Raw genomic sequence first — 24,453 nt, 5'->3', positions numbered from 1 at the left:
TCAGAAAATCTCATTTGAAATTGGATCATTGTTAAATTGGCTTACCTAGCGGGTTGGGTTAGGTGCTATCACGACTAGTTGGATTCTGGGTCATGATAACTCTACAGTAGCCTATTGTAGCAGCAAGACCCGTGGTTGAGCTTGCTATGTCTACTAAGGAGTAGAAAAGACATGAAAGCTTTTAGAGGTTACATCCTCCTCACTTTGATGGTGATGCTTTAGAAGATGCCCAATATTTGCTAGATAGACTTCATCAAATGCTTTGTAATTTGGGCTTGGTAGAGTCCAATAGTTATAAAAACAAGGTTAGGGAGATCTCAAATTTTGAATTGAATATTAGAAGTACGGAAATAAAATAGGAAAGAATATGAGAACTAGAAAATAACGATATAGAAAATTCGAAGGAACAACCCAAGAATTTCCAAGAACGTAAGGTTTAAAGCCTTTACAAGATCCAACTATCAACGTGTAGATTTATAAAAAGGAAATCCAATGCTTTTACTTGAGATAACGAATAAAAAATAATTGATTTAGATCTTGACCGCTTTTTGAGTAACTTAAGACAACAATTAGTATTTAAAACTAGTTGCCTTTGAACGAATACCAAACAGAAATCAAAGGTATTCTTACTATCTTGAACTAAAAACTAGTTAGGTTGAAAGATAAATCCCAAAGCAATGCCACAAAGGTTCAAAAAAACTCTCAATATAACCTTCTTCAAATGTTGTCAATTACAATGAAGAACTAAACACCCTTTATATAGAAGACTACCCACACTTTGTTCCCTAAAGCATAGAAGACTACCCACACTTTGTTCAATAAGCTTTAAAATTGGTCAACCTTGAATAAAGCATAGTCTTCAAGAAAGATGGTAGAAACTAGGTTAAAATAACACTAGTTTTGCGCTGCTATAGTTGATCCTTTTGGGGTAGATTTGGGCCCATTCTACCTCCTTTGGACTTTAATATATCGCATGTGCTATATGTAATTTGATTTTATATTCTTTTTAATGTTATTTTGATTCTTCTAAGTTGAATTTATGTTAACGTTGGTTCCTTGTGATTTGTGAAACGATCCTCATCTAGTCACATTTCATTGTGTGTTTGGTATGAAGGAAAATATTTTTCATGAAAATATTTTCATAGAAAATGAGTGATTTTATCACTTATTTCCCTTGTTTGGTTGGTGAGTGAAATTTTTTTTTCGAAAAATATTTTCTAGTGTTTGGTTTAGAGAGTAGAAAATATTTTTTATGCTAATCTCCTTACCCCCTTCTCCCAAGTCCCATGTTTCTTGTGCTCTCCCTCCCCCCTCCCACCCAAATACCCAACGTTTTCGGGACTCTATTTTCTTCAAGCCTTTAATTATTCTTCTAAAAATGCACACAAACTCAAAGAAACTAATGTGCTGCTTTATTTTTTTATGCAAAAACAACATTGAAATTTGTGCTCCGTAACCTAAGAAAAAGACCTTTTTTGGTTGAAAAAGAAAGTACTTTTTCTACAACATAAAAATAAAGTACTCATTTTATTGAAATAAAGGAATATACTTTTTCTACATAATGAAAAAAATACTCGTTTTGTTGAAATGAAAGAAAATATTTTTTCTAAATCATGAAAAGAAAATACCATTTTTGTTGAAATGAAAGAAAATACTTCTTTATATCATGAAAAGAAAATACTCTTTTTATTGAAACGAAAGAAAATACTTTTTACTACTTTATTTTGTTGAAATGAAATAAAATACTTTTTCTACATCATAAAAAGAAAGTACTCTTTTTTTGTTAAAATAAAAAAATTTATCATGAAAATAAAATATTCATTTGTTGAAATAAAAAAGAAAATCTATCTATAATTTAAAAAGAAAGTATTATTAATAATATTTTTATTTAGGATGGGATGAGGAGTGGAGTTGGGGTCGCTGGTGGTGGTGGTGGTGGTAGGTGGGGGCATGGGGTGATTTGGTGGGGATAAGGAATAAGGAATAGAGAGGGAAATGTTAAAATAAAATTTTGAAAAATATTTTTTCTTCTTTTTATTGGTAAAATATTTTCTTCCAATTGGAGAAAAATAAGTTATATTTTGAGAAAATTGAAATTTTTGTTCGTACTGAACACACCCTTTATCCTTTTTCCGTTTTCCTTTTAATAACTAAAAATCTCGGATGACAAACGTATCCTCACGAAAATCATCGAGTCTCCGCTAGTCCGACTTTCATCTTTGGACAGAAGAAGCTAAACCCCGGTATCGGAGTTGGAGACGGAGACTATTACAATTCCCAATGTCTTAGAGCTAATAGTTATCAACACAAATAGGAATAAATGTTCACACAGTTTGGCGCGACGGCTGATTCACTGAGCAAAGCCTCTACTTTGGTGTTCCGGATCGGTACGGACGCCCACCTCTATGACGATCCCGATGACGTCAACATTGCCCCCCTTCTCGACAGCAAATTTGACTCCGAGAAATGCGAAGCTCTCAAGAGATTACTCGCTCTCATTGCCCAAGGCTGCGATGTCTCCAATTTCTTCCCTCAGGTCATTTCATCTCATTTGCCAATTTCCTGAAATTTTCACTTGTCTATAGTAGAGTTCTTTTGGACGAGAATTTTTTAATTGTTATTGACAATCAAAATTGGATGCACTGCATAAATCTGATTGACTAATGGGATGGAGTTTTGTTTGTATTGCTTGAAGGAATGATGGAATCATTGTTTCTTGTTAGATAATTGCACTTAATGAAGTTTGTTTGACTACTACAGGTGGTGAAAAATGTGGCTTCACAATCAATGGAAGTGAAGAAGCTGGTCTACTTGTACCTCCTGCATTATGCTGAAAAGTATGATACTAACTGCATTTGTAAATACATGATTTGCACGTTGCTTTGCCATGAATGAAGACACTCCCTGCAATCTGCATTGGTGGATAACTAGATCACTAAATTAAGCACTCACAATATCACATTTGGCTTATCCATATATATACTGCAACGTCATGCATCTTTTTAAACCTAGTGCTATGTAACTTATTGTAACTTGGTTTATTATTAAATAAAGCTTTATGAACAAGCACATGAGCAGTTCGTAGTTGAACAAGCAGAAAATTATGTCACCAAACCTACTTCTGGTGTAACATTAGGGACTCTATTCTTTATCTAATCTCACTTAGTTAGAATAAGGAAAATCAAACTTTCTGTAACTTGTTGCTGTTGCACTTGCACAGACACATGCAGGATTTTGGCGGATATTTTTGTTTTGATTTGTAAAGGTAATTTTTTGATTTCCAGTAATAAGTGTATGCTGGAAAGCATTCACAGCCAAAGGTATAGCTACATCACAAATTGTTTAGAAACATCAACCATGCCATCTACATGATTTACTATAGCCAAGTCGCACAAAAAAAGATAATAAGGAAATACATCTCCATTAGTATTTTTTAACTTCCGTATGTACCACTAGATTGCCACTGGTATCGAATTCCATACTTAATTGAGTTTCTTCCCATATTTTTCCTGTGCCACAAGGAGTTCCATTTTTGATCCAGACATCGATAAACTAAAACCCAAAATACTAAAAATGAAACTCCGTAGTGGAGAAGTGAAGCTGTAGTGCAATAATAAATGGTTGATGTCTTCACTTTGATCTTTACAAAGAACACATTTTGTTGCAAATATTGAGACCACCTTTTTTAGGAGATTATTTTTCGTTAAACATGCTTTCTGTGCTACCAACCAACTGAAACATACCACCTTGGGGGGGGGGGGCTTTGTTTTTCCATGTCATTTCCATGGCTAGTTGTTGCTTGTTGCAGTAGTTCTGGGGAGGAACGGGTTTGCTGATCTGTCCTGAGAATTTCCCACAAGGAGAGCCCCTTAACAGTAAGTTGTCTGGTCTGTTTTGTGGTATTTGGTATTAGGAGTTGCAGCAGAGAAAAATAACTGTCTGTTTCCCGGTCATTGAAATTTCTTCTAAAGATGATGTTGAACCCTTGGTTTAACCAGTAATCAGAATTTTAGAAATCATTGCTAGTAGGTCTGTAGAACAGGTGTTAAGATCAGGTTGCAACTCTTTTAAGCAACAACTGGCCATTTTGTACCTTCATGTTTTTAACTCCTAGCTTTCTAGTCTTTAGCTCCCTAGTCATTTTGTCAGTAATAAAAGATTCTTGTCTGACTAGGTTAAGTTTCTCCTTTCTTCATTGCCTTACCGCAAGAAATTTCTATGTAGTTTGTCTAGTCCATTGGCTGCAGAGGAAGGGGGAATCATGACATGCTGTAGGTTGGGAGGAATTCTAGTACACTGTTGATAGTATTTGCCTGACTTCAACTGGGAGGTACTTCCCATTGGACAACCTTTTTTAACACTTCCCCAAAACCCCCTGGATAGAAGAAGCTTTAGATTTAGCTCCCAATGGTAGACCCAGGTACTTGGGCAAGAGTCCTTACGCTGCAACCAAGTGCCTCTGCAAGTTGTTGCAAGTTAATTTCCTTGTTAACCGGAAAGAGATGACTCTTGGAGTATTTAATCTATAACCCAAAGATTGCTTTGAAAATAAAAAGAATCAATATGAGATAGATGATCTATTGCAGTTCATTATCATATCTCATAAGATCAAGGAGTAATCTGCCAAAGTACGTGGGAAATAGCCATGTCTTCGGATTCTTGGCCCAAGTGTGAACACCTTTATCCAGTTCTTTTGCCTTTCTATAAAAAGCATTTTGCTAACCTCTTCAATGACCTTAATAACGAGGAACGAGATAGGGGGTTTTCCTATCTCAGACCTTTTTGCAATGAGAAGAAACCCTGTGGATAGCCATTGATGATGATGAGAATTTTATTGTGCAAATGCAGAAGGAAATCCATCTAATCCATTTTGTATCGAAGCGCATACACTTAAATAAGTTAAGAAGGAAACTCCAGTGAACTTTATTAAAAGCTTTCTTAGGCCTCATTTGTATTTTTTTTTTAAGATTAAGATGTCTGAATCTGAATCTGAATACACATCTGAATATCATGATGAGCATTAAGATTAAGGCATCTGAATCTGAATATTAAGATATGTATTAAGATCGGAATACTAAATGATTAAGACTGTTTATTTTTTAACATTTGAATATATAAAATTAATCTTTATTTGAAAATTAATAAATATAAAATCCAAATAAAATACTAATTAATATATATATATGATAGTTAGTGGTGATGATGATTAACGGTGGTGCTTGTGAATACTGACTAGAGGCAGTGGTTGGTGGTGGTTTTAGTTGATGGTGGTGGTTCTGGGTAGTAGCTAGTGGTGATTAATATGATGTCGATTATGGTTGAGGATGGTGGTGGTGGATGATAATAATTAATAATGGTGGGTGGTGGTTGTGATTGAGAAGTTAGTGGTAGTTTATAATGGTGGGCAGTGCCGGCTATGGTTATTGATGGTGATGGAGTGGTTAGTTGTGGCAGTTGAGGTGGATGAGCTTGTGGTTATGGTTGAGAATGATGGTGGTGGGGGTAGTGAGGATGCTGGGTGATGGTTGCCGATAATGGTGGCGGTTATGATTGAGTATGGTGGTGGTGGTGGTGGTTGAGTATGGTGGTGGTAGATGGCATGGTGATAATTGATAATGTTAGGCGGTGGTAGCAAGTAATAATGAATGTGAATAATAGCATCTTAATGAAATTAAGTCTTTGTTAGAGATCTTAACCATACAGGTCTATTCAGGCCCATTAAGTAGCCGTGAAGTAAAAAAAGCACACACACACAATTATTAAGATTTGAATGATTAAGATTCAGACTTAAAAATAAACACACTTAATGTTTGAGATCTGAATGATTAAGATTCATACCTTCATTAAGTGCAAACAAATGAGGCCTTAATGTCTCGTTCACCAAAGGGACCTTCTTTGCACTGATATTGGTGAATTTGAAGTAACTCTGGGAAGAGTGGATTGTCTGATGTTGCTGAAGCCTGAAGCTGTCATCCCAACCTACTAAGGATAGTATACAATCAATTCTGGATGTCTCTTGACCAGGTAACCTTGCCTCTAGCTAGAGGCGGTCAGCTAGCTCTAAGTCTTCTACCAAGTTAGAGAACTCTATTATGGTTCTGCTGAGGTTATGGTTGTGCTTTCTTTCCCTGGGAACATGGTGATGTTGAAATTCTTACACATAACTCAAGGATCTTAAGTAAACCTTTGGTGGCTACAGAGCTTCTATTATGTCTGTTGGTAGGATCCTACCAACATAAGCTCCACAGAGAACCCACTTGAAGCCATTGAACATTGATAAATGAGACAGTAGTAGAATACTCTCCCTTTATAAGTTTGGTATCTGACCAGGTCCTCTTGTCCTATATTAGAACATTGCTCCTTAGTGCCTTCAGCATCCAACACTGCATAGTTTGTCCATCTGCCTGCCCAGAGTTGACCTGCAATTTGTGTTTGGAAATTCTAGAGCTTAGTCTCTTGCAGACATTAAATGTCTGCTTGCCACTTCCAGAAAAGTTTCTAGCTTCTAAACGTGATGCATGGGACTTTCCTTCCTTTACCAAGGTTTTGACGGATATAATGCGGTAACCTAAAATGATGTGCAGCTGGTTTGTGCAGATGAATATTTACGAATATAATGTGGTAAACTAAGACGATGTAAAGCTGGTTGTGCACATGGATAATTCTATTGTATTTCTGGTTAGAGCTTTGCTTTGCTTTATGTATGCATGTATCTGTTTATTATACTTATTAACAAACAACCTTATAACCAATCTTAATGATATTAGAATAACTTGAAAAAACTTACACGTCTGTTCTAATTTGTGTTTTAGGCGTCCAAATGAAGCATTGCTTTCAATAAACTGTTTCCAGAAGGATTTGGGCGATCCTAATCCATTGGTGCGGGCATGGGCACTCCGTACGATGGCAGGAATTCGCCTTCATGTGATTGCACCCCTTGTTCTGGTGGCTGTGGGAAAATGTGCAAGAGATCCATCAGTGTATGTTAGGAAGTGTGCTGCTAATGCACTTCCAAAGTTGCATGATTTGCGTTTGGAGGAGGATACTAGTACTATTGAAGAGGTAAATTTTGTAGCTTTGAGGCCGGGGATGTTGGTCATAACTTAGTCTTCTTATAAAATAACCATGTCCCTGTAACCACCATCCAGTTTTACTTATTGAGGAAAGAACTGCTCCCAATGGATAAGTTATTTATCTAAAAATCATATCAGATCTCTTGCTAAGCGAGGTGTCCCTTGGTTGTCCTAAAAAATAGACTTGTGAAATTCAAAAATAGCTAAAGCTGTTTAACTTTAATTTCATTGAACTTTTGTCAGTGGTGCAGGGTCTTCTCTTCTCACCCCAAAAAAAAAGGAACCTTACTCAACTTAGATTTTTCACGAATTTTTCCCTGTTGCCATACTTCCAGAACTAAAATGCATTCATGGCTTCAGTCATACTTGCGTGATACGAGTAAACCACAAATCCTTGCTTCAAGCAAAGTTCCTATATGAATTGAATTTTATCTTTACGACACTTGACTTCTACTGCAACTACTATTATCTTTTGCAGCTTGTTGGAATTCTTCTGAATGACAACTCTCCTGGAGTAGTTGGAGCTGCTGCTGCTGCATTTGCTTCTATCTGTCCTAATAATTACTCTTTTATTGGGAGAAATTATAGAAGGCTGTGTGAGACTCTCCCTGATGTGGAAGAATGGGGTCAGATTGTTTTGATAGGGATCCTTATACGATATGTTATTGCTAGGCATGGGCTTGTTAAAGAATCCTTGATGGCAGCTTCCCATTCTTCAGAGAATTGCAATTCAGAAAACAAATTTGAAATCAAAGAGAGCACCAATGACGTTGGCACTGCAGTTTGTGAATCTAAGATAGCAGAAATGGTATTTAGGAGTTATCTTGAAGGACCAGATAAGTATTTATCCTGCCCATATTCCGAGAGAGCTTCTTCTGTGAAGGACTTTTCAGACTTTACATCTGCCAAAAGTAACGATGATGTGAAGGTCCTGCTGCAGTGCACTTTACCTCTATTGTGGAATCAAAATAGTGCAGTAGTACTTGCTGCTGCTGGGATGCACTGGATTATGGCACCAAAAGAGGAAATTAAGAGAATTGTTAAACCTTTGTTGTTTCTGTTGAGATCATCCAATGCCTCAAAATATGTGGTAATTTTTTGTCTCGCAATAATTTGAGTCAAAACTGATTCTTATTTAGTTACATGGTAATACGTCTCAGGGGCCATTGAAATATTTTGCCTAGAGTTATGGACAACGAACATTGAGAAGCGGCATTTGTGACGACATAACCTTGATTCTCTGTTAACTTCTTGGACAGTTTTGCTAGGAGTTTGTCACCTGCAATGCATATGACTTCTTCTATGGAAATTCAAGCTTTGATGTTTTCAATTTAGTGGAAATTGGCATTGTAGAGTGAAAAAAAATGGGAATATAAATTGCACAAGAGGTTATAACATTGTCCAGTACTCCAGTCCTCTTAATTCTCTTGTTTGTAATACTTTAAATGTCACCTTGTGCGGTTAACTGGTCAATGGGACAAAGACATGTAGAAATAGCTTGACAATCTCAACATCCTAATTTCACAAGTTGCTGTGGGAGTTGTATGCTCAAAAAAAGAAGGAAAAAAAGAAAAAGGAAAAAAAGAAAAAGAAAAAAAAGAGAGAAATAAAACAATGTCATCATTGTGTTGCTGGGAGAGTGTGACTTAGAGGAGAAAGGAAGAGGAATATGGGTTGGGAAGGGATGGTGACAACTCAAGGCAGAGGGGTGCACCACATAACCATCTTTTGATTTCTCACTTTTCTCGTCGTTTAGAATGAAATTTCTTGTTGAATATCCATATTGGATCACTTAATAGTAGTGACAGTCCCTTGTATAGGAAAAAAATAGTGTTGATGGTCAAATTGATGCTTTCCTAAGTTCTGCCTTTAAATCAACTATGTCAATCAATTTTTTTTTTTGCTCCGAAGTTTACTGCACAGATAAATTTAGCTGGTTCAAGCCATTTTCTCATTTTAACTGGCATGCCAGCTTTTCTTTGCCTTAAATGAAGTTTATCCACAGTTTAGGTTGTGAAAAAAGTGGTTTCAAGAACTGGATTAAAACTATCTTTTGATGAAATGTTTCACAAGTTAAAGAGTTCTTGGCCATGGTTTAAGAAGATCAAATTCTCCAGAAACTTACTAGCTAGTGAGATGCTTGTGGCATGTGTTCAGACCTTTAGGGGCTTATATTTAGAACACTGTCTTCCTGAAAACACTATGACCACATTATTTTGCTGCAATCAAACATTTATCTGTTAAGTAGAAATTTGTTTTATGAAAACACTACGGCCACAACTTTGCTGCCATATATAATGCATTTCCTTGTTTTTGGTCTATATGTAATGATTTGGTTGATGCAGGTGCTGTGCAACATTCAAGTGTTTGCTAAAGCAATGCCTACCCTGTTTGTTTCCCATTTTGAAGACTTCTTCGTGAGCTCTACCGATCCTTATCAAGTAAAAGCTCTGAAGCTTGACATACTATCTTTAATTGCGACACATTCATCCATTTCACCTATTTTAAATGAGTTCCAGGTACATTTTCTCATCATAATTTTACCCATTTGCACAATTTTCAGAACATAATGATTCTCTTGATCTAATTATGTGAGATGCTTTATACTAGCCATTCTCAGCTTTATATGCTCAAGAATCCTCCAAAAGCACCTTTCTCTCTTTCTTTATATGCAATTAAATGTAATATTTGTTTTTTCCTATCTACAAAAAGGGAGTAATGTGTGGGTAATCGATTTTTTAAATTATTACAATTTTGTTGCTTGCATATTGGGGTTTCTAATCTCTTTACAGCGGTGTGTTAACTTTTTGTATCAGCATGATTATGTTTTTCTTTTGGCATTTAAAGAAATTTTATTAATAATCAATTGTCTGTATAAAACAAGGGCAACCTACCAGGTTAGCCCCTCTCGTAACACCCCCACGAACAGCCAAAACTCCTTAGCTACTAACTCCTAAAAAAAAAAACATCTAAATAAATGCAAATATCCTCCTATTATCCCTCATTCTGATGAATATAGCTATCTTCAGGTCATGTAGCATTCTCTCCATACTTTTAGCTCTATTCTGATACACCCGAGTCTTGCTTTAAATCCAAATATCATAAACAGCAGTAGCAAAGCAGGTTTTGAGTAAAGTTCCTTGAGAAGTCCTCCCCTTAGCTGTCTTTTGAATCCATTGCCACTCCAAATCCCAGGGCAGAATGTTTCTTTGCCACTTCATATCTCAGAAAATTTTGCCAGAAAGATTTTGAGAAGGTGCACTCAAAAAATAGGTGATGTGCAGTTTCAGGTTGGGATTTGCATAGAACACAGCCACCATCAATACTAATACCCCATCTAAGGAGAAGATTCTTAGTTCTCAATTTGCCCAGTAAAGCCAATCAAAGTATAAAAACCTGTTTAGGACTTGCAGCATTGTGACAAACCAGGTTCTTCGGCGGGACATTGTCAACCTTTTCTCTCAATGCTTTATAAGCAGCCCTGATATGAAATTCTCCCTTTCTGATCAGAGCAAGTCCCCAGTTTCTGCCAAATCTTTCTCATATTTAATATTTTCCTTACTATCCAAGAATTTTGGTTTGGCACCTCCATAGTAAAGAGATTCTGCTTCTTTATATAATATGTATGTACCCAGGCAATCCATAGCTTCTCTTTGTGCTGCCTTAGGGCCCAAAGAAGCTTACGTATAGCAGCCTGATTCCATAGAATATTAAGCCCCCCCCCCCCCAACTCCTTTAGGCAAACAGACCCTTTCCTATGTAAACAAGGCCCTTCTAGAGATGGTAGCCTCACCTGTCCACAAGTAGCTTCTACAAGCTGCTTCATTTAACTTGATAACCTTTTGAGGAAGTAAAAATAGCTTCTACAGCATGATTATATTCTTTTCTCTTTGTTGTCGTGGATTTGGTCATGCAAGTTGGTGCTAATGTTAGTGAGTTTCTAGGATTATATTAAAGATCCATACAGAAGGTTTGCTGCAGATGCTGTTGCTGCCATTGGTTTATGTGCCGAACGACTTCCAAATATAGCAAGCACATGTTTGGAAAGGCTATTGATTTTGACTTCATCTGGTAAAGCATCGTCTGTCTATGGAATACTTGGAATCTATAGGAAGTTTTTTTTTGGGTAATTCTGAGCATCATTTTTTCTTTATTTATTTAGTATCAGTTCTTTAAGTGATCATGGACATGCAGAAATTTCAGATGTGGACATAGCATCAACGGATGAAGAAGCAGTTATTCTGATTCAAGCAATAAATTCCATCAAAACAATCATAAAACATGAACCCTCAAGTCATGACAAAGTGAGTTGCTTTACTAACTCGTCAAATTTACGCATTTTGCAATTTCTAGCCAGTTGCTATGCTTTTGTTTTAGCTGTTAACTAATACATGATATCAGATATCTTTCACGGGATTTGTAATGTTAAAGGACAGTCTTTTTAGGAACTAGTTTCTGGACACGTGCGTCGCACGTGTATTCCATATCAATTAATTAAAAAATGTGATATAAATATAACTATTAAAATATACGTGTATTTGATCAATATAATTACTCTGGTGTCTCAAAGATGTAAACTTGCTTTCTTATACTATATTACATTCTACCTTAATATCACCAACAAAAAGGTTGCATAAAACTCCTAATACAACTAAAAGCCTAATTTTTCAAATAGCAAACGTTTATAGTTTTGGCCTCTTTGAGCTTTCCTGAATCTTTTTGCACTCGAATTACGACATAGATTTAGCATGTAATATATGGATTCACCTTAGTAGTTTTTGCTTAGATCCTATATATATATATATATATATATATATATATATATATATATATCCACTAAATATCTATAAATAGTTGACGTTAAACTCAATTTTTAGCGTAAATTAATTTGAGATCGTGGTAGGAGATTATAGATTTCAAATTCTGAATTCGCATTTACAACCAACCTTATCTGATCATCGACTGAATCTAGAATTTGATAAATTAACTTGAGATTGTGGTAGTGGTAGAAGATAAATTTCAAATTCTGAATTCGCATTTACAACCAACCTAATCTGATCATCAGCTAAGCCTAGAATTTGACGTGAAATTGATGTAGTCATTTTCCATGTGCTCTCCCTTGCTCGAACTGTTTTCTTTGCCCTTTTATAGAAGAGGTAAGATATAGTTGGAGGGGGATAGAAACTGAAGAGAACTAGAGAAGTATGTAGAAACTCCAACTATTTCTCTTACTCATGTGTTGAGAAATCCATGATAGTGGGCAGCGGGGCAGGTTGTTACCCATTGCTTTTCACTTTTCCTGCGCTACAGAAGAATAAAAAATTGAGTACTCCATTCGTTTCAATTTAAACGAGATAGTTTGATTCGGTACGGAGTTTAAGAAAAAAAGACTTTTTGAAACTTGTAATCTTAAAAACTCAAGGGGTAAAAGCTTTTGTGAGACCATGACATTTGTGTTGTTATAAAAGATTTTCATTAAGGGTTAAATATGTAAAATGAAGAGTTATTATTTCCAAATTTAGAAATGTGCCATTTATTTTGAAACATACTAAAAAGGAAAGTACCCCATCTAATTTGAAACAGAGGGGAGTAGATGTTATTTCTCCAGCTTTCTCATCTTCCCAGCAACGGCAAACAAATAATGATATTTGTAATTAATTACATCTAAGAAATAAACTTCATCGAATCGTTCTTCACTGAGTTTGAACTTTAAGTTCAACGTTAACAAAAGACAATCGCCTTATAAACATACCCTGACAAAAAGATAAGAAAAAATGACAATCAACATATAAATCAAGAATGACACCAAAAATAAAGTGCGAAAAGAGAACAACTAATTGTGCTTTAGTTTGGAGCACAACTAAAGGTAAAAGCTGTGGGAGATGAGCTTGTGTCTTGTGAAATAGAAAATTCATCTAAGATATGAGCCCCCCAAAAGTTTTATGGAGGAGAAAAATGAAAACAAGATGGACTATCTTGAGATTATCACAACCAAACTTACTTTAGTTTCATTACTGCTGGAATTCCCAAGACATGACGTGCCATTCTTGTTTAAAAAACAAGTCTGATATTACTGGAGCTCCATTGGTAAAATCACCTAACTTGACTTCGAAAGTACCAATCAATTTGGATTTTCCATTGAATAGCCCAATTCAATTTTACACCAAACTCTGCAAGGGAGATACATAGAAATAAAATATAAGAACGAAAATAGAGCTATTTATTGGTTTTAAGGTTCTTAAATTAGATATTGTTGACAAATAATCACATATCAGAAATAAGTAATCCACACGTTACTCTACAAATTGATTGAAACTAATCAAACTCATGAAAAGTAACAAAAGTCTCGACTCTCGTACTCATGCGACATAAAAATTAATTCTTCAAAAGTTACTCTACATACTTTATTATAATCGGCAGTAGTTCCCCATGCTATGTAATCTCTGATTTCTCCTCCTTCTCATATGAAATTCTAAAGGGACAATGCAAGAAGATATAAAACGACTTTAAAATAGAACGCTTAGTATTACCTTTCTCAATTCCATGCGGTAATTATTATTTTAATTAACTACCTTAAATAAGAGAAGAAGAAAAGACACATAAATTGATATTAAGCTATTCAATAAAGAAACAATTATTGATGAAAGGGAAAAGTCGATTAATGGAATTGAGAAACTTTTTTGGGCCATAATGATTAACGACTACAAAGCAATGTACATCCAAAATTTGTGTTCCTAATTGCAATATAACTTCACACGATAAGCTTTTAATTTCAAGGAACATAATTTCAATTATTTTATAGATATTTATTATTTAGTAGAAGGTAAATTTACTTTTTTGTATGAAATTATTGTAGGAGTAATGTTTAAGATAAGGGCAGAAAAGTCGTTAAGTATTTGATGGGTAAATTGGTCTTTCAACTTTTAACTTTGGGTCTTCCCACTTATATAATAATATTATTTTGCTGGTCTAATTTTTTTATCAAGTAATAAAATTTATTAACAAATGGGCGCAAAAGACCCGTACACAAGAATTATACCAAAAAGTAGACGAACCTACAAATTAATATGATTTTCTATAAATGAACCCAATCATCTATACCTACGGGGTACCTGATGAGGACACCAAAAAGAAATAAGGGATAAAAGGCTATTCCTCAAATGAGCAAAATCTTTCTCTGTTCTATCAAAGGCTATCCTATTTTTCTCCCTCCAGACAATCCACATAAGTGCTTATGAAGCGACATCCCATGCTCTTCGCCTTCTCTTCGGACTACCAAAAGCCCAGCTGAATAGAACATCTTTATCGTGCTTGGCATCACCCAATCAAAACCAAACCAACTCAATATTTCAAATGTAATGTTTCTTTTATTGTCACGACCCAAAATCTCACTGGAACCGTGACGGTGCCTAACATCGGTTGCTAGGCAAGCCAATAACAAATATGCGGAAATAAACTTCGATAATGATAAGAAATAGTCTCAAAAGCGGAATGATATAAAAAATTGAAGTTAAAATGTTAATACAAATGAATTCACCCCAAAATCTGGTGTCACCGAGTGCAATACTAAATACAAAGTCTTAACAAAATACATTATTGTCTGGAAGATTGAACAGTAAGAACATTAGATAAAAGAGGAGACTTGAAGGCTTGCGAACAGAACAATAGTGCTACCTCGAAATCTCATCCAGCTCACTGCAACTACCATGATCAGCACACGAAGTGCAGAGTGTAGTATGAGTACAACCGACTCCGTGTGCTCAATAAATAGCAACCCTAACCTTGAGTTGAAAGCAGTGACGAGCTTGGCAAGGTCCAATGCTCACTTTCCACAACCAACAACAACAGTAACAACAGAACAATAGAATAGAATATAAAGAAAAACAGCTCAAATAATGATCCCATGTACTCAATAAGTAGCAAGCCTAACCTCGGGCTGAAAGCAGCGACGGGCTTGGCAAGGTCCCATGCTCACTTTCCACCGCCAACAACAACAATATAACAACAGAATAATAGAATACAAAGAAAAGCAACTCAAATAATGACAGGCTTAGCTTAACACAATAGGAGAAATAGGCATGCCTTTTAGATATGCCTTTTAGATATAACAGTCAAGGCATCAACTTCCACAGAATTCACTTAGATAAATATTTAACAAGACAAAACCGTAATATCGTGCTCTAAACAACAAGTAGAGATATCAAATACCAATCAACATGAGGTATAATGCATCTCTGCGTGCATGTCAGTTATACATGCCAAATCAACAAGGAATCACAGTTTAAATATCAAATATATATAGTCTTACACATTTATAGTCCTTGGCACAAAATATCCCTCAATCATACTCTCAACACGCTCACTATGCCTGGCTCAAAGCCCATGGACCCTCTCACACACACATACACACACTCAACACGGTAAGGGTACTTGACACAAGTCCTTCACCAAGCACATATATGACCCGTGTGCCTTCGCCCACGATTATTACCTGACTTCGGAGAGGCGGGACCTGGCCCAAGTGCTGATCGGATGAAAGTCAATGATCAATATCATTCCAAAATGGGGCCTGGCGCATGCGTCACCTCAGTATTAATACCAACATGGCTCTATGACCCAAGATCACTCATCAATCCGCTCAAGCTTACACTGCGAAGCCTCTATTGCGAACGCGATGACTTACACTGCCCAGGTCAACGCGAACATGACGCTACCCACACAAATGCGAAGGCCAAAGCCCCGCATGACACCTCAATTGCGCGAACGCGATGCTGTAACGCAAACTCGATGCTTCTGGCCCCAACACTATACGAACGCGAGCCCTTAACCGCGAACACGATGAACTAAAACAACAGCACCCAAAAACACCCCACGCGATCGCGGAGCTCCTGCTGTAATCGCGATGCTCATCAGGAGAACACCAGAAATCAGCAATAAAATAAAACCCAAAGTGGTCCGAAACCACCCCGAAACTCACCTGAGCCCCACGGGACCCCGTTCAATCATACTAACAAGTTCTAATATATTACCCAGAGGCTTTTAACACCGTAAATAACGTCAAAATCAACAATCGTCTATCAAAATCAATCTCTTAAGTTCATAAGCTTCCAGCTTCACAAGCGTCCGAGTCAAACCTAACCAATCCGGAACGAGCCCGAACTTTGCGCACAAATCCCAAATGACGAAGTGGACTTATTCCAATTCCCGGAACAACAATCCAACCCCGGTAGTCTCAAAGTCAACTCCCGGTCAAGCTTATTAACTTTCCAAACCTTCAAATTTTCAACTTTTGACAATTTGGTCCAAATCAACCTAGTAACCTCCAAATCCAAATTTAAACATATGCCTAAGTCCAAAATCACCATACGAACCTATTGGAGCCATCAAAACACGAATATGAGATTATTTACTCAAAAATCAAACCTTGGCAAGCTCTTCCCATTTAAAGCTTACGAAATGAGAATTACTATCCCAAATCAACTCCGAACCTCTTGAAAATTGAAACCAACCATATACACAGTCATTGGTTAGCTCTTCCCACTTAAAGCTTCCGAAATGAGAATTACTCTCCCTAATCAACTCCGAACCTCTTGAAAATCGAAACCAACCATATACGCGAGTCATAATGCATAATGTGAAGCTACTCAAGGTCTCAAATCGCCGAACGAAGTGCTAAAGTTGCGCATAATGCTCTTTTAGTGGGTAATGTTGGACAGTGCTTCGGAGTCATAAGTTGCTCTTTTAGTGGGTAATGTTGTGCAATGCTTCGGAGGATGAAGTTGCTAATGGACTTGTATTGCCTCTCTCATCTGGACTTCAAAAAAATTCTTTTAAATATGTTGTAGAAATTCAAAACACTGTTAACTTTTTTCTGACATGGTACTTTTAATTTGAGTTCTAATTGTATTTTGAAAAACACTTATTAAACAAAAGGTTTATAGTTTAGAGAAGAACTCTACTTAAGGACTGTAGACTGTAGTTTCAAGTGGCACGGGAAATGTCAACCTCCTTGCATGTATGATGACCCATGGGTAGAAACTTTACGTGTAAAATCCACATAACTTTTTACTTTGAGATGGCAACATGAGCTATCAATTAACCTTCATCCTCTTCCCTGAGTTGTGAAGCAAAAATATGCAGTGAGTTTTCACATGGATGTCTTGTGAATTTCAATGACTATGCTTAAATAAGATGGGCCAAGCTTGTCTCAAGGACTTTGAGAAGACCGAAAAAGGGGATGAGCGAGGAATCCTTTATGTCGAGTAAAAATGCATTTTTTTTAATATGCGTAACTTAAAGAAGGCTTGTTTAATGCATAACTTCGGTACCTTACAACAAACAAAGTTAAATGAACCATAGTTCGGAATCCATCACCAAAAGACATTAGCAAAGCTTACCTGGAACAGTTGACATGCTACACTATTCCCTTGTTCACCTACTTTTCCTATACGGAAGTTTACTGGATTATGCAATTCTTTAAGTTCTCGACGGCCGCTGATGATCCCATGCTTCTCCTTTCCTTCATTTTTTTCTCAGTTCCATATTCTCTCTTCTCGCTTGAAAAACCTCCTCTTTATTATAACCAAAGTAGATGGCCATATGCTAGCAAACGGCTTCAACCACTCCCATGTTGTATAGGCAAACTGATCTCATGTCAATGAGAAGAAAGAACCTCCAAATTGGGTCTATAGTGGCAAAGGGAAAACTCTTCCTTCCGTGAAGGAACTTTACATAGGCGTCACTGCAATTTATTCTTGTCGTTTAAGTGCTTGTCTTGGACAGCTAAAAGAAACCTTGGTTTTTAAAAGTGACAGCGCAAACCTTGTAGTTAGATGATAAAGAACCTTGGCAGGAAAATACATTAAAACCCCGGAAATTATACCTGTATTGTTACTGTCGTACTTAAACTATTAGGTCTTCAGAATACTCTCTGGACTATAATCTCCGTATTTAAAACCCCCTAGAGTACCAAGTGGCATGGGGAGTGATTTTCACCGTCTTTGTGGCATGTGAGAGCAAAAGTTAGCCAAACAGCCAGTAGTTATGTGACATTTTTCTTTATTTTCTTTTATTAATTAAAATTATTCTTATTTCTTTTTTCTTCTTCTTCTTTGCAACTCAATAAAATTTTGTTGTTAACTGTAAATTCATTTAAAAATTCATACCTCTAAAATAATAGTAATACCACAAAATTAATATAAACAAAACAAAAATTAAATGTTAAAACGTGGAACCAAGAAATAATTTCAAATAAGTTCTAATTTATCAAAAAGCTTTATTTTATAAAAAAACTAAAATTTTGAAAAAACATCCCTTCAACTATCCAAAATTATTAGGTTTCAAACAAAAAGTTATTTGGTTTCAACGAAGAAGAAGCGCTTTTCAAGATCGCATCGCTTCGAGCAGCCAGAAGCGATACACTGTCGCTTCGCGCTTTAAGCGACAAAGCGATCGCTTTTCTAAACACTGGTCAATGAAATGCGTGCATACCTTGGAGATATCTTCGCCTCTACCTAAATCTTGGTGGGCGGAATTACACGATACCTGTGCTGGTAGATAGTCAAGGTGCACGCAAACTAGCCCAAACACCACCATTACTTAAAAAAGAAAAATGAACCTTGACTGATTACATATTTTTTCACGAAAATAGGATTTTCAAGTACCTAAGCGCCCTTTCCTTGCTACAAACAACCAACGACTTGCAGTTCCTAATAACCCATTTTTTGTGCTGAAGGTAGCTTATTTCTATTTCAATCTGCTAACATGATCTTTAATGCACTGTCAATTGTTCAGTCCTTGGCATGATAACATTGTGTTGTTGCAATTTTAAAGTTGCCCCTTCCTTTACTTATATTTACGGTGTTCTTACTTTTATGTTTTAAATACTCCCTCCATTTCAATTTATGTGAACCCATTTGGCTGGCACGGATTTTAAGAAAAGATAGAAGACTTTTAAACTTGTGTAAAATGAGACACATATATTTTGTGTGGCTATAAACCTTTTTCAAATAGGGAAAGGGATCATTCTTTTTGGTATGGACTAAAAAGGAAATAGGTTCCATAAATTAAAACGGAGGGAGTATATTTTATTCTATTATTAAGTTTGACTTGGTATTTCCAGTATGAGGGGTCACTCTTGGGTTTTGCTTTCTATAATGGTCAGTGATAGTGAATATAATGCTATTACTAATTAGGGGTGTCAATTGGGTGTGTTGGGTATGTTAGGAATGGACTAGGTCATGGGTGCAACCCCACCAATACGACATTTGCATCAAAATGGATTGGGTCAATGTTAAGTGTGGTTATGATTGTAAATCATCCTGCCCAATTTTCTTTTAAATTATTGATCAGATGTAAACTATTATTCGCGAAAAGCATCCAGGGGATGCAAAGGGTACAAAAGTATGTTCCTACTCAAAGTGGAAGGAGCTGACAAAGTCTAAGAGCACTCAACCTGCACAATTATGAGTATTTAGAAGTTGCTAAGATGCTTCTGAGGAGGAAAAAAAGAAAAAGAAAAAGCAAGAAACTTTGGAGTTTAATTAAATTAAAACTAAAGCATTTAGGTGTAATTTGAAGTAAAGAATTCTGTCTTGTTTTATAATTTACTCGTGTTCATTAGAGGATAGAGAAGTATATAGCTACTATTCTTATCCCCAAATTCTGATTTGATTTTGTTTTTTATATCTAAAGTAAGATCATCATTTGAATTGCAAATCATTCACATCCCCAAAGTCCACTTGCTGGGCTAAACATCAACCCTTGAAATGCATGAGAATTTGACTATTCAGTTTGGGTTGAGCCGGAATTGAATCCTAATGCAATACATCAGTGAGCACCATGTGAATGTATTGCAGGTTACCAAAATTCAGTGCTAGTATTGGTACGCCTTAAACGGAATACTTACAGATATTTCATTTTTAGAACTGTTTCTAGTTCATATTTTATTTTCAAGCTGCAACACCTTTACTTATACCTTGCTAATGATAGGTGCTACATACATTCTTTATGCCTCCCTGCATATAGTGATTAATGTACCTATGGAAACCCCAAAAAGAAAAAAATGAAATATATACAATAATTATGATATAGAACTTACTCACTCACTTCTTTTGACAAAGGTAATTGTTCATTTGGCACGTAAGCTGGATTCTATCCGAGTACCAAGTGCACGTGCTATAATTATTTGGATGTTGGGTGAGTATAATTCCATGGGACATATAATTCCAAAGGTGCTACCCACAGTTCTCAAGTATCTTGCTTGGACCTTTTCTTCAGAAGCACCTGAAACAAAGCTCCAGATTCTTAATGCCATGGTCAAGGTAGATAACCACAAATTGCTTTTGTTTTTCCTCAACGAGCCTCTAGCTCAAATATTTCTTGATGTAAACTTGCACTTATCATAATTGTATTGCATTTCAAAGAAAAATCTTGCTCTTTTGTCATAATTATATTCCTTTCATGTTCTTGGCTTAAGTGGAATATTTGCCCATGGCTGTACTTTGCATTGTTAAGACGAAAACGGAATCTTTAATCAAACAGCGGAGAAGGTGAGTGATGCTTCAATTGTTATTGAGAAGCACATTTTACATTATAGGAACCTCATCTCCACTGTTGGTGATGATTCTTTTTGGTAGTTACTCCATTTTTTTATGAAGAAGATGCTTGAAATGAGATGCGAATTCTGTTATATACAGAACACAGTATGGTGTTTGTAAGTCTACATAAGCATCCAACAAAATTAAAATGACATGTATCTTTTTGACTTACTAACGATAGTTATGAGAGTATCTTTATTACCAGGAGTGTTTGGCTGTACTTTCAAGCACTCTTTTATATGATTAGTCTGCCCTAGGATATGATTGATGAGATGTGTCTGAACTGACATACTCTTGAGTTCCCATATGGAAATTCATTCTGCTCTTAGATCTGATATATGGGCTTTTTGAAAGTACAAGGTTAGATATTGCAGTAAACTCCTGTATTCATAGAGGAAGAGATGCTATCCAAGTGTGCAACTAATCTGAGTCTTTAATGAAATAATTTCTTTTGATAGTCAATGGCTGGATTTCATGAACCTCAAATTGATAGTTCAGGAACCTTGTCTCATTTAATAACAATAGGCTTGTATTTTTTTCAGGTCTTATTACAAGCAAAAGGGAAAGCACTGTCAACCTTCAAGACACTATTAAACTACGTACTTGAACTAGCTAAATGTGACTTGAACTACGATATCCGCGACCGTGCACGTGTTCTACGGAAATTCCTGGCCCACTATGTAGGCACTCATGAGTTGGAAGAATCAGCTTTCCAAGCAGCTCCTGGCAGCGCATTGCATGTACTTGCAGGGCATTTATTTGGGAGAGAAACAAAACTCATTTCTTCGGAACCATTAGCTTATCGGTTTTATCTTCCTGGATCTCTTTCACAGATGGTTCTTCATGCTGCTCCAGGATATGAAAATCTCCCACAGCCATGTAGTTTTTACAATGACACTGCTCAGGAATCCAATATGGTAAAAGATTTGAAGCAATCAGGGAATGGAGCGACTCAAAGCGAATCGTATGAAACTGATGATGCTGACACCGTATCTGGATCACTAAATGAAGAAAGCACATCTGGTTACAATTCTACAACTGGTTCAAGTGGAACTCGAGGTAGCCATGGGAGTGGGTCTGTAAGTGATGATGATGAGCACGGTGGTCCTCTGATTCATCTTTCAGATAGTGGCAATGCTCTTGAGAATCAGCCCAGACAAAGGTTTAATCAAAATTCTGACTCCAACGATCTTGGGGAATTAATGGCTAAAAGAGCTCTTGACTCCTGGTTGGATGACAATCCTGTTTCTACCCACAATTTGGTTGAATTGAATACTGTCTGTCAATCATTGGCCAGAATTTCAATTGGAGATATATGTAGCAGAGTTAAACGTAAATCCTACACTTTGTTAGATCCTGCAAATGGAAATGGCTTGAGTGTGAAATACACATTTTCATCAGAGGTGTCAAGCATATCTCCTCTGCTTGTTTGTATACAGGTTTCATTTAGCAACAGCTCAGTGGAAGCTATGTCAAATTTACTGTTGGTTGAAGAAGATTCAGGCATAAGGGTAGAATCTTCAGATCTAGAGCTGACATCAGATGAGAGGTTAGTGTTGCACTTGCAATTTCTTTTGGTTTATGGTCAATAATGCTTTTTTGGAACATGCCCTTTTGAAATTTCTTATGTCAGTCAACCTTTTGCTAAGTAGAGAAGAGGAAATAGATGTAACGGTAAGATAGTTCTTTTAGTACTGCTGTCCTTTGTAAAGGTACTCTCTTTCTCATCTAGAAAGCCACTTCTTCAGTTCCTCACTTCTTCTTGTTGCTTTATTAACTAGTGGCCAAAAGTTCATTGTTTCACTAGTTTTCAGGCCTTCACTGAAATACTCAACCAGATAAAAATAGATATTATCATAGATATGTCTCAGACCAATACACAAATGTCAATACATTATAAATCTCTGGTCACGTATTTGGTAAGATATCAATACTTGATTTCCAGGTTCCTGAAAGGTCAGTTACCCCTTTAATATGATTGACAGTGTAGCATTTGGTATTTCTCATTCTGAGGCCCTTTTTTTTAATAACCTTTTATTCTCCTCTATCACTATGAAATGTTCTGCCTTGTTCACATGCTGTCATTGTCTTTGCATTAAGATCGTTCTGTTTAGTCATGCTATAGCATCTTAGTCTTTCTTCCAGCTGGTGAGGGCGCTTACACTTGTTCATATTTGTTTGTAGTCCCAAGTTGTCCGTTAATGATGTGCCAACTCTAGTTCCAATGGAAGAAATTGCTAAGCTGGAGCCAGGTCAGATTATGCAAAGAATACTTCAGGCCCGATTCCACCATCATCTTTTGCCCCTTAAGCTACTTTTGTGGTGCAATGGCAAGAAGTATCCTGTGAAGTTGAGACCTGATATTGGGTATTTTCTAAAACCTCTTCTGATGGAAATCGATGTGTTCTCAAACAAGGAATCTCAGCTTCCTGGAATGTTCGAATATATAAGGAGGTCAGTTATTATAATTTGTTTGTCTTTGGTGAAGTATATGTGAAGGTCAATTATTTATGACCTTGAACCCTTGAAATTTGGTTGGTTATTGTTTTGTATCTCATGTCTGTGTTGAGAGATCAAGAGATTGTCGCTTTTATGAAACCAAATCCAATTGTGTTATTTGCAGACCTACTGATATTTCATTAGAGTAAGTCAACTGAAATATGTCATTTCCGACTCTATATGAGTAAGAATGAGTGAATTGCTGGATAAATATTGAGCCCGCATTCCTCTAATCATGACTTGTGGGGGTGCCTGGTTCTGGAACCGTCAGACGAATCAAGAAAGAAAGTAATAACCCTCTATTTATGACAATTTGAAGATTTCTGGCCTGGTTCTGGAACCATCTTAGAAATATTTGTTTTAGTTGATTGTGTAGATGACAATTTGAAGTTCTCCACAATTTATTGTTCCATGGACTTTATGCTCATTGTTTGCTTAGCTTCATTTTATTGTCCGGGAAACTCTCTTCTGACCATTTTCTTATCACTTGCTACAGATGTACTTTCGTCGACCATATTGAAGAACTTAATAAGCTTGAAAGCCCATTAGCAAAGGACAACTTCCTTGTGATCTGTGAGAATTTGGCTTTAAAGGTGCTTAGTAATGCCAATCTTTATCTTGTATCTGTGGACATGCCTGTTGGTACCAACCTCGATGATACTTCAGGTTTACGGCTTAGATTCAGTGGCGAGATCTTAAGCAACTCAATCCCATGTTTAATTACTATTACTGTTGAAGGTAAATGCTCCGAACCGCTGGACACATCAGTAAAAGTCAATTGTGAAGAAACTGTTTTTGGCCTGAACTTTTTGAACAGGGTTGTGAATTTTTTGACCGAGCCTGCTCGTTTATGATGAGACTTTAGTTTCATCTGAAATGAAGTGATCATTGGATTATTTTTCGGCCACTGAGGGGTTAATGATGTATATTTTCCTTGTATTGTTTGTAGTCTTGGTGGCCGGTCAAACAGTTGGGTTTTCTCCTTATGAAGTCAAGTTACTGCAGATGTAAAGATGGATTGAACTGTTTGTTCTCTGTTGCTTTGCTTGTATCAATGCATTGGTGTTACTTATTAAATCCCAAAAGAAAAAAAGAAAGAAAAAATAGTGATGTTTTTGGCAGAGCTTTCTAGATTTAACTTTTCAAAGGAAAAAAAAAGTAACACCAAAAAAGGAGTCAAGGGGACACTATATTCTCTAAATTGCCAGCCGAAACAAAATAAGCTATTGGTGCCGAAATAGACTTGCTTTCCCCTAGGGTTAAACTTGAGACATATTAGCCAA

At 36.4% G+C, this 24,453-nt stretch overlaps 1 protein-coding gene across 1 annotated transcript; it reads left to right on the top strand.

The window, feature by feature from the left end:
- Positions 1–2,144: 2,144 nt before the first annotated feature.
- LOC104244813 (AP3-complex subunit beta-A) lies at positions 2,145–24,291 on the top strand. Its single transcript, XM_009800309.2, has 11 exons — positions 2,145–2,536; positions 2,761–2,837; positions 6,813–7,062; positions 7,552–8,163; positions 9,419–9,592; positions 11,018–11,144; positions 11,268–11,377; positions 20,195–20,395; positions 21,214–22,220; positions 22,856–23,125; positions 23,667–24,291. The coding sequence occupies exons 1-11, from the start codon at positions 2,321–2,323 to the stop codon at positions 24,022–24,024; spliced, it is 3,402 nt and encodes a 1,133-aa protein (XP_009798611.1). The 5' UTR covers positions 2,145–2,320; the 3' UTR covers positions 24,025–24,291.
- Positions 24,292–24,453: the final 162 nt, after the last annotated feature.

The sequence above is a fragment of the Nicotiana sylvestris genome, chromosome 5 (genome assembly GCF_000393655.2).
Source record: "Nicotiana sylvestris chromosome 5, ASM39365v2, whole genome shotgun sequence".
Classification (NCBI taxonomy): domain Eukaryota; kingdom Viridiplantae; phylum Streptophyta; class Magnoliopsida; order Solanales; family Solanaceae; genus Nicotiana; species Nicotiana sylvestris.
The sequence above is the reverse complement of the archived record's forward strand: the minus strand, read 5'-3'. Positions and strand labels throughout refer to the sequence as shown.

Bases quoted from the DNA above. Each gene is read 5' to 3' on its own strand.
- LOC104244813 (XM_009800309.2), top strand. From the start codon at position 2,321: ATGTTCACACAGTTTGGCGCGACGGCTGATTCACTGAGCAAAGCCTCT. The intron at 2,838-6,812 runs GTATGATACTAA...TTTGTGTTTTAG, and splicing joins CTCCTGCATTATGCTGAAAA to GCGTCCAAATGAAGCATTGC. The intron at 9,593-11,017 runs GTACATTTTCTC...GTGAGTTTCTAG, and splicing joins CTATTTTAAATGAGTTCCAG to GATTATATTAAAGATCCATA.